The 10,778-nt window shown below is 36.0% G+C and overlaps 2 protein-coding genes across 2 annotated transcripts; both read left to right on the top strand.

Moving 5' to 3' along the window:
* Positions 1 to 6,518: 6,518 nt before the first annotated feature.
* LOC145138436 (caffeic acid 3-O-methyltransferase-like) lies at positions 6,519 to 8,381 on the top strand. Its single transcript, XM_079072523.1, has 4 exons — positions 6,519 to 7,066; positions 7,339 to 7,649; positions 7,779 to 7,843; positions 7,948 to 8,381. The coding sequence occupies exons 1-4, from the start codon at positions 6,660 to 6,662 to the stop codon at positions 8,251 to 8,253; spliced, it is 1,089 nt and encodes a 362-aa protein (XP_078928649.1). The 5' UTR covers positions 6,519 to 6,659; the 3' UTR covers positions 8,254 to 8,381.
* Positions 8,382 to 8,813: 432 nt separating this feature from the next.
* On the top strand, positions 8,814 to 10,145 carry LOC145138981 (caffeic acid 3-O-methyltransferase-like). The gene is made up of 3 exons (XM_079072958.1): positions 8,814 to 9,525; positions 9,605 to 9,669; positions 9,762 to 10,145. Exons 1-3 carry the CDS (start codon positions 8,817 to 8,819, stop codon positions 10,077 to 10,079), a joined length of 1,092 nt encoding a protein of 363 aa, XP_078929084.1. The 5' UTR covers positions 8,814 to 8,816; the 3' UTR covers positions 10,080 to 10,145.
* Positions 10,146 to 10,778: the final 633 nt, after the last annotated feature.

Raw genomic sequence — 10,778 nt, 5'->3', positions numbered from 1 at the left:
AAAATAGTGTTACTGTCGGATCTATGATGGCGATGTTGTTTTATAGATGGAGATGTTGACCGGTGGTGCCATTAACCAATGGTGGTGGTGGTGGTTGTTGTGTTGGCTAATGTTGGTGGTTATATTGTTGACCGATGATGGTGGCGTTGATGAAGGGGGTATAAGGGGGAGATAGATAGATAGAGAGAGAGGGGGATGGAGGGAGAGAGAGTATTTGTAACACCTCGTTTATTTATTAGATAAATAAATAAATTAATGAACGAACGGATGATAGCCTAAAATAAATAATTATTTATCAAATGATGGTCTCGTAGAGCTAATTGTCACACTCTAAGAGATTGGGGGTTAAAAGTGTAAAATCCGGACTTAATTTGTAAGTTTTATGGAAGGCAGGGACTAAATGGAAATTATTGGGACTTCATTGATGAGATTTTGGAGGCCTAGGGGCTGTTTGGTAAATCAGGTATCAAATTTGAAGGGGATTTCCGAAGCTGGGGTAGAAATGGTAAAATTTGGGCTTAGTTTGAAAAGATATGGGAAGAGAGGGACTAATTGTGGCATTATGGAAAAAGGTTTAAGGGCGTCGGGTATATAGGGAACAAACCCTAACCCTAAGTCCCTTATGTTGCAGCCGTCACTCACCCCCCCCCCCCCCTTTATGCCTCCCAACCGCCGGCCACCACCCATTCACCCTTGTTCCTCCGACCACCGCAATCCGTTGATGACCGGCGAGACCGTGCCGCTGCTGGGCCACCTCTCCATGTTTCTCCTTCTTCTTCCGCCGTGTCCCGTCAACACCACCGATAAACGCTGTTGTCGTGCCGTGGAAGACGAATCTGTCGCCGGTTGTCGCGACTGCTAGGGTTTTTTTCCGATCCATCCGCCTTCTCCACCATCTTCTGTTGTTGCGTCGCCCCTGCTGCCCCAGTGGCAGAGCTTGTTCCCGATGACATTGTGGTTGCCGCTAGTGTCGCCGCTGCCCGTCATTTCATGCAATCGTCCCCGCCAATCGCCACCGGAGGGTGGCTGGATCCGTTTGCAGCAAAAGCATGTGCGTGGGTGTGTTTTATGTTAATTAGTGTGTGTTGTGTGTGGTTTGGCTTGGCCGGAAAAATCGAAGAAAGGCCACTGCCACCACCGTGAGGTGGTGGCTGCCGCCATACGCCGCCGCCGGCCACCTTTGAGTGGTTATGTATGTGTGATTAGCTTAGTGGGTGTGTGTGTGTGTGTTAATTGATAATTTTATTGTAAGGTGTAATTAGGAATTGAGATAATAAAAGAAATTGAAAACCACCACCTTAGGGTGGTGGCTGCCGCCACCAGCTGCCGTGTCGGGTGGCGGTGTGCTTGCCTCGTTGAGTATGATTCGCTTGGGGTGCTTGAAACCCTAATGGGCCCTGTAAGCCCTAATGGACCCTAATTGACCCAAATAAAATCCTAATGGGCTTAATGATATTCTAGTGGGCCTAATAGGCCCAATAATGCCCTAATTGACCTAAAAGCCCATCAAATTGATAAATGGGCTAATATTTGGATTGGAAACCCTAATTAGGGTTTGGAAAACCCTAATGCCAATAAAACCCTAATTTGGGGAATTAACCGGGACACACGAGAATTATTTAATAACTTGAAATATTAAATAATAATCATTGGCAAACTAACTTAAGGCAACAATGGACTTAATAGACTAAGTCCTTAATGGGTTAAGTAGGAACACTTAACCCTAATTGTCATTTCATGTGAAAACCCTAATTTCATTTGGGCCTTGAGTTGGGCCTTTCTTTTGGGTTTTGGTAATTGGGTTATTAATGGGCCATCCAAGAATAATTAAATGGACTAAATAATTGTATGGGTTTTAGGATAAGGCCCATGTGAGGACTTGGGCCCAATTTGGAAAATTGGGCCGTAGATGGGCCATAATTGGACCTTTATGATTATGTGATATTGGGCCATAGGAATTGGACTGGAATAATTGGATGTGCCTTAAGGAAAGACCATGTAGAGGTCTGGGCCCAATTTGGAAAATTGGGCCATATGTTGGGCCTTGGCCTATTACTTGACTTTTGGGCTCTTGGAGTGTGAGTTGGACTTTGAGCTTGAAACCCAATTATTAATTGGGTGTTGTTTGATGTTGACAGTTCGAAAATCTGTCAATCAGCAGCTGGAGTGTACCTGCGGGACTTCAGCAGTGCCAGGTGAGTTCTCCTCACTATATCAACAGGGTCTACGGCTCCAAGGCCGGCCCTTTATGATTGCATCCTGGTTTTAGGATGTTGCTATGTTATGTGATCTGTTAGATCCGTATGATTATCTGTATATATGTTAGTGACCTAGTTAGGTCGGTATGCTGGTTATAGGATGTTGCTATGCTATGTGATCTGTTAGATCCGTATGATTATCTGTATATATGTTAGTGACGTGGTTAGGTCGGTATCCTGGTTATAGGATGTTGCTATGCTATGTGATCTGTTAGATCCGTATGATTATCTGTACATATGTTAGTGACTTGGTTAGGTCAGTATCTTGGGCATAGGATGATGCTATGTTATTTGATCTGATAGATCGGTTGACTATTATATATGCTAGCGTATGATATGTATGTGCACATGTTTGTTTGATTGGGGGTTTGGGTTGAGGCGGTCCTGCTTTGTGCTGAAGGCCAACATACCTAGGGCGGTCCGGATAGACTACAAACCCAGGAGGGTATGATAGTCAGACCGAAGGCCCGGCGAGCGGTCCGGATAGGCTGAACGCCCTACGAGGCGGTCCAGACGTGCCGAAGGCTCGGAGAGCGGTCCAGATAGACTGAAGGCCTGCGAGGCGGTCCAGTCAGGCTGAAGGCTCATTATGCATGCTATTCTGTATTTGTATTGATATGATATTTGTGTTGGTTAGTATGGGTTGGTATTTTGGGGGTAACTCACTAAGCATTCGAGCTTACATTTATCGATTATTGTTTCAGGTATTCGGATGATCACGGGAAGGCGAAGGCGTGATCGTGCACCTCCTTACATTCTCATGATTGATTCTGGGGATACTCTGATGTTTAAATTATTTTGAAAGTAAACTGTAATGACTTAATGGTTTAAAATGTTTTAAAAAGTTTTAAATTGGCTTGAATTTTTGGGGTGTTACAATATTTTTTTCTTATTTTTATTTATGTATTAAAAAATTGAAAAAAAGAAAATACAAGGACAAAATCGTCATTATAAAAAGGTTCAAAGAAAATTGGACCAAACTCGCAACAAAATGACAAGTTTAGATCTCTGGTGCTAGTCCAAACCTTTTTGGACCAAAGTGCAATTTTCAGCTAACCACAGGGACCATTTGTGCAGTTTTGTCATAACATTATTAATGAAAAATTATAAAAAAATAAATAAAGAAAAAGACAAATGAAGTTTTTCCGGCCCAAATAAAGTCTGATTACGGACCACTCCTCTGTGATGACCCAATTTGAAAGAAAGCGCACTAGGCCAGACCCTTTTATTTAACTCTACAGAATAAACAACATATCAATACTCGATTTTGGGTCACAGTTTAGGAAATATACAAATTGAACAGATAGACACATCAAAACCTAGAAGTACAATTACCATATTGAATGGTAACAATAGTGCTTGAAAACTTGAATATAATATTGCTATTCATAAGGTCAGATAATGACAGTTTTATTTTCCATTACCACCTTTCATGTAGGGGAACGGTCGTCGTTTCAATCAAAACTGCACCAACACGACCTTCATCAAGAGAAGGAGATGGAAGAAAAAATTTTCAGTTGTCCGTCCACTGAAAAGCATGTATAAAGCCCTATTTTTTATGGATGGCATGACATGATAAGTTATAATGTGTTTGTGTTTGGCGTGTAAGGGACTTGGACTAGAACCGGGACCAGTGTTGATGATACAATAACTACAATTTTTTTGAACTACTAAAAAAGGCAGAAAGAACAAGGCAAGAGCTCGTTCTACATATCTCATTTATGCAAAATATGTAAATGTCTTCCTAATCCTCATCATCGAAAATAGCTCTAAAAAGCTTGTCTATTCCATTTATATCCCGTGTATAATAAAAGCAACCTAAGAAACCAATTGTCATATTAATTATAGACATATGAATCTTTAGTGTTAGATGCAAGAAATAGCATCATACTTTTGTAAGTTGTTTATTATAATATCTTATTTCCATTTCTTCCAATTACATCATATTACATGAAAAATCTACCTAATTATATCTACTCCATTCAATTACAAAGCAATTTTCACTGTTAGTATCGAGTAGTTTTTTCAAAATATAAAGTTTTAATAAGAAAAAAAATTTGATGGTACTAGTAGAATGCTATATTGAGTAAAATTTTCAGAATACCATGCCTTAATGAGATAAAAGATAAACATACAATGTTATAACAGAAAGAAAATGAAAACTAAGATGCTAAACACACAAATAAATGGAAGTGCATTGATATTTCTTGCATTTAGCCCTCTTTACTCTTTAGAAAATTGGACACTTGTATTATCGTTCGAGGACACACTCGAAAAGAACCAAAGAACCGAAGATGGTACAAAAAACTATAATAAAACATTTATTTACTTGTCTTGATTTGTTTATCTATCAAATAAAAGTATAATGTTAAAATTGCTCGGAATTGCAAACTACCTTTATCACAAATTGGGTTGAAACCCATCATGAAATTCAAAAATTCAGAGAAAACAAATTTTTTTAATAACAAAAAGATTGGAAAATTCATATTTTCAAATTCAGTGGTCATTTAGTTTTTTTTCGTAAGGATGAAATATGGTTATCTGACGTCTCTTTGTCTTTGGTCTAACATGAGATCCCATTCTTAAAATAAAAATAAAAATAATAAGACTTCATTTTTGGTCTAACATAGGGCTGTAAACGAACTGAACGTTCAACGAACTGTTCGGCGGGAAGTTTGTTTATGTTCGTTTATTTAATAAACGAACGAACATGAACACAAATTCTCGTTCGTTTAGTTAAACGAACGAACATGAACAATGATCTCGTTCGTTCAATTATGTTCGTGAACGTTCGTTGATGTTCTTCGTTTACCTTTGTTCATGTTTGTTCATATAAGTTCCTTTTATCTTCATATATGTTTAATTGTGTTTGATTACATTACTATATTATATGTTCATATATATTTGTTTATCTTCGTTTGTTTATGTTCATTTAGCATGTTTACGAACATAAACGAACGAACATAAACAATGTAATTTGTTAAACGAACGAACATGAACAAGAAAACTCGTTCGTGTTCGTTCATTTGTTCGGTTAACTTAAACGAACGAACATAAACAAGTCCCGTTCGTGTTCGTTTGGTTCGTTTACGGCCCAAGTCTAACATGAGATTCCATTCTTAAAATAATAAAAAAAATAAGACGTGGTTAGTGAAATGCACGTTTCCATAGACCCACCAAAGCATCATCATTTGATTTCTTAATTCTTTTACATAGTCAACACCAACCGGCCGAAAGGTCGCTAGTACATAAATCAAGTATAATCTTTATTTATTTATTTATATTCTAAAAGACAATGTTTATCTTATTATTTTGACTTTGATAATATCAAAATATTTTACACTTGTAGTCACTGTAGAAAACGTTGCACCAATTGGCGATTGTCTGACTCACTTACTAGGCTACTAGCTCTACCGAATATTTACGTACAACAAAACGATCCTAGTATATAAATACAAACATTGTTGTTAATATATATGCTCTAAATTAAACGCTAACTTAATATATATATATATATATATATATATATATATATATATATATATATATATATATATACTCAAACGACCACAGATAAAAGATTTTTAACTTAGGTTTGCCATATTGTGACAAAAAAATAAAAATAAAAAATTCTGAGTATTTATCATCGTTAGTAGTTGTTTATTAGTTATAGCACGAAAGAGAAATTTCATATCCTCCCTAATAAATAAAGAACTTTTTGCCACTTGTCAATTTCTTATGCATTTGGACACATGTAATTTTGTGGTTAATTCTTAGAAATTAATTTTCACTTGTCATTTTGTGGTAATTTTTTATTTTCTTAATTAACTATCTAATTTTTAGGTTATAGAAAGTAATTAATGTGTCATTAATTTGTTTCCCTATATTTTCAAATTTTAAAATGTTCCTTCAATATATATAATTCAAAATTGACATGTTTTTTTAGTTCATTAGGCAAAATGGTCTATATAAAAAAAAATCATACTTTGTTGTTTTTTATTGATATTTAATGTTTTCTTTAAAAAAATATTTAAAGTTTATATCTTCATATATAATTTTTTTTAAACAACCCGTGTAGTACACGGGATTCACACCTAGTACCTATATATACGTACGTAGATCTTTTCAAAGATTTTTAACTCCGGTTTGCCCGTATAATATTGCTACAATATTAAATTCTGATCAGTATTAATTCATCATCGTTAAACTTAAAAGTTCTTTATAACACCAAAAAGGAATTTTTTTTTCATGAACCTAAATACCCATTGTTAAGTTAGAAGTAGGTCCATACCCATGTGTACGACAGTTGGAAAGAATATTTGTGCATGTGTGTGTGTATATATATGTTTGTGTGTGTATAGGTTCTCATCCATAGCAAAGCAAAGGAAAGGTTGATCGATCATGGAGTCATTAGAAGAAGATTACAGCATGTCAACTGAAGAGGAAGGGCTGCTAAAAGTGATGCAAATAAATGGGGCAATAGCTCTTCCCATGGTCATCAAAACTGCCATTGAACTTGATCTGTTTGAGATCATGGCAAAGACTCCTAATGCCCAATTCTCTTCTCTTGATCTTGCTTCTAGTCTTCCTACACAAACCCCAGAAACCCCTGGTTTAATTGAACGACTTCTTCGATTTCTTGCTAGCCAATCCATTCTCACATCAACCCTCGTTACAGATGAAATTGGGAATTCTAAGAATTTATATGGCATGACGCCATTGTCAAATAACTATGTGCGCAATCCAGACGGGACTTCTCATGCTTCAACGGTTCTCCTTATCTATGATAAAATCCTCATCGATTGTTGGTTAGTTTTCTTTTTCTATCTTTAATTATAAAAGCATATAGTATATATTTACTTGTTAGTATTCATTACGTACATTATCCTCTTTTCTTGTATTTATCTTTGGTATTTGACATAGGATTAGATTACTTTACCTTTATCATCTCTATCTATCTTATCTTCATTTAATTTAACCCATTTATAATTTGTTTTCAATATGCATAAAGATGATTGTGTTTGGTTAAGTGTTTGTCTGTTTGAATGTTACATATAAATGATTATATGTTTTGGGACAGGTTTCACCTGAAAGATGCAGTGGTGGAGGGAGGGATTCCATTTAACAAGGCCCATGGAGTGAATGCATTTGAGTACCCTTCCATGGACAACAGATTCAATCAAGTATTCAACAAATGCATGTATGACAACACAACAATAGTGATGAAGATGATTCTTGGAAAATACAAAGGATTTGAAGGCGTAAAACAGTTGGTTGATGTAGGTGGTGGTTTAGGTGCTAACCTTGAGATCATCGTCTCAAACTACCCTACTATTAAGGGCATCAACTTTGATCTCCCCCATGTCATCAAGGATGCACCTTCTTCTCCAGGTATCAATTAATTACATTTTTCATCCCTGCGGTTTCTTGACTTTCACAGATATGGTCCCCTAGAATTTTACTTTTGACCATTTCCGTCCCTAACAATTGTTTTTGTACCTAAATCTTTTGGTTCTCTAGGTGTGGAGCATGTCGGGGGAGATATGTTCCAAAGTGTTCCTAAAGGAGATGTTATATTCATGAAGGTTTTTGATACATCATACATAATTACATAATTTTTTTTATTAATAAACTTCGGCATAAATGATTTTTTCATCTGTTAAATAATGCGATGAATTTTGTTTTTTAGTGGATACTTCATGATTGGGGCGACAGTTATTGCATCACGGTTCTAAAGAGCTGTTGGGCGGCATTGCCAGAGTCCGGTAAGGTGGTGATAGTGGAAGCGATCATCCCCGACGGTGATACTACCAAGAATGATGTTTCTAAGGCGGCCATTGGTAGTGATATGATAATGTTGATTGCTAACCCTGGTGGCAAAGAGCGGACTATAAAAGAATACAATGCTTTGGCTAAAGAGGCCGGATTCACTTCTTTGAAAATTGTTTCTAGGGTTTCTTTGTTTTCGATCGTGGAATTCTACAAAAATGCTTAACTTTTGATTGTAAAGGTGTTTTTGAACATCTCAAAAAGTTTACCTCCTCATAATACTTTGATTGTACTTTTTTTAAACATGCAATTTGTATTTTTAAACATTTCAAATAGTTGGTTACTCATTTATGACATCAACCTTTAAACAATTAAACTACCAAAGTAAGAAACTATGAAAAGTATATAATCTTATAGCTTAGTGAGATGGAAGGTCCGGCCCAAAGCAAGGATATGTGGCTTTTTGAAGCTATTTTGATCCATTTTAACCATTTTTACATTTTACCCCCTCTATGTTGTGTATAAATCTTCAATTTGGCTGCAAATCTTCAAAATTAGGTTGAGTTCACACAAAGCCTGTGGTTTGGTTAAAGAAGGCATATATACAGGTTGTTTAAGTTAGGCTAAAAAAACATAGGCATGGATCAAGAAACTATATATATATATATATATATATATATATATATATATATATATATATATATATATATATATATATATATATATATATATATACACTACCATATTTTGGAGGCTCAGAATTCAAAGAACAAAGATTTAGTGATGAACATGAACATGAACGAAGAGGAAGAATTACTAAGAGTTATGCAAATGGTAGCAGGCACAGTTCTTCCTATGGTCATGAAAACTGCTATAGAACTTGATCTTTTTGAAATCATGGTCAAACTTACTAACCATGGGCATTGTGGTCAATTCACTTCATCAGATATCGTTTCGTGTCTTCCTACACAAAACCCACAAACCCCAATCATAATCGAAAGAATACTTCGGTATCTTGCTACCAAATCGATTCTTACATCTAAATTCTGCACTGATGAAAACGGAGTCACTAAGAAATTATATGCCATGACACCGATATGCAAGTATTTTGTTAGCAATGAAGAAGGGGCTTCTTTTGCTAACTTCTTTCTATTCCAAAATGACAAAGTTGTCATTGATTCTTGGCATCACTTAAAGGATGCAGTGCTTGAAGGAGGAACCCCATTCAACAAGGCCCATGGGGAGAATATATTCGAATACCAAGCAAAAGACAAAAGATTTGGTAAACTTTTCGACAAGGCTATGTTTGGAAACACTGTTATACTCATGAAAATGGTTCTTGAAAAGTACAAGGGATTCTCAGGGGTGGAAAAACTAGTGGATGTGGGTGGTGGTTTAGGAGCAACACTTGGGATTATTCTTTCCAAATACCCTAACATTAAAGGCATCAACTTTGATATGCCCCATGTCATCAAAGATGCACCTCTAATTTGTCCAGGTAATTAAAAATCAGAATCTATTTCCTTAAATTGGGCATCTACAATTCTAGATTAAAGATTGTTTCTTGATGCTAATAGGAGTGGAACATGTTGGAGGAGACATGTTTCAGAGTGTTCCTGAAGGAGATGTAATCTTTATGAAGGTTAGTGCATATGTACATCAAAAGATATTATTTTGCACTTTAATATATACATATACATATTTGAATAAATGACTATGCATGAGAAATTACAGTGGATATTACATGATTGGGGTGATGATTACTGCATGAAGCTATTGAAAAACTGTTGGATGGCGTTGCCAGAGGATGGTAAGGTGGTGGTGTTAGAAACTGTTGTCCCAGATGAACAACCAACAAATAATAATGGTGAAACTGATGTTGTTATGTCTAATCTTGATGGTGATATGGTGATGTTGGCTATAAACCCTGGTGGGAAAGAGAGGACTGCTAAAGAATACGAGGCATTGGCTACAGAATCGGGATTTGTTTCTTCAAAAATTGTTTGCAGAGTTAGTTTCTATTCGATTATGGAATTCTACAAGAAGATTTAGGTCGTAATTGCTAAAGGGTGCTTTGCTTTGATGATATCAAACTTATGTTATGTAGCAAATCTATTAATGAGCTTATGTGATGTTCAAAGAGAATAAAATCGTAAGATTTATAACTCAAATTTCAACATTCGATTCCATCTATGAGGAAAACAAAGCAACTCATGTAGGCAAATCGGGTTTATCTGAAATTTACATCGTTATGACAAATCTCCCTTGCACCCTAATCGGCTAATCCAGTTCCGATCGATTACAGGATTCTACAGCAATTCCCCTAACATTCATCTCATTTAACGCTAGGTTTTGATGTATTCAGTATTTAAACGAAAAATCAAGTAACCAGCTACACAAACCATAATCTCGATCACTTGCCAACAACATAGCGATTAAAGGATTTTTGGATGTTACAACTTATAGGGTCCCTACCAATAATGTAACGTCAATAAAGTATTCCTCTGGATGCCGGCGATACTCTGCTTGTTTGGTCCTTATATTTTGCTTTTTTACGTAGCTCAAAATGCAAAAGAAAAATACGTTGAAGTGCAAAAAAAGCCTAGTCAGCGCTCACGTGCCCTGTTACGTGGCCATGGCATGGTAACCGACTAACACAATGTTTACTTGATAAATGTCAAGTATAAAGAAAACTTTGCAACTTTCATACTTTTATGCAAAAAAATATACAAAAAAGGATGATGTTGTAAA

The sequence above is a fragment of the Lactuca virosa genome, chromosome 9, assembly GCF_052849685.1.
Source record: "Lactuca virosa cultivar CGN04683 chromosome 9, Lactuca_virosa_CGN04683_v6, whole genome shotgun sequence".
NCBI classification, from domain to species: domain Eukaryota; kingdom Viridiplantae; phylum Streptophyta; class Magnoliopsida; order Asterales; family Asteraceae; genus Lactuca; species Lactuca virosa.
This window is presented reverse-complemented; position numbering and strand designations above follow the sequence as displayed.

What these genes read in the sequence shown, in the direction of transcription:
- LOC145138436 (XM_079072523.1), top strand. Translation starts at nt 6,660, where the DNA reads ATGGAGTCATTAGAAGAAGATTACAGCATGTCAACTGAAGAGGAAGGG. An exon ending in AAAATCCTCATCGATTGTTG is followed by an intron (nt 7,067 to 7,338) that starts GTTAGTTTTCTT and finishes GTTTTGGGACAG; the next exon opens with GTTTCACCTGAAAGATGCAG. An exon ending in GAGATGTTATATTCATGAAG is followed by an intron (nt 7,844 to 7,947) that starts GTTTTTGATACA and finishes TTTGTTTTTTAG; the next exon opens with TGGATACTTCATGATTGGGG.
- LOC145138981 (XM_079072958.1), top strand. Translation starts at nt 8,817, where the DNA reads ATGAACATGAACGAAGAGGAAGAATTACTAAGAGTTATGCAAATGGTA. An exon ending in TGCACCTCTAATTTGTCCAG is followed by an intron (nt 9,526 to 9,604) that starts GTAATTAAAAAT and finishes TGATGCTAATAG; the next exon opens with GAGTGGAACATGTTGGAGGA. An exon ending in GAGATGTAATCTTTATGAAG is followed by an intron (nt 9,670 to 9,761) that starts GTTAGTGCATAT and finishes GAGAAATTACAG; the next exon opens with TGGATATTACATGATTGGGG.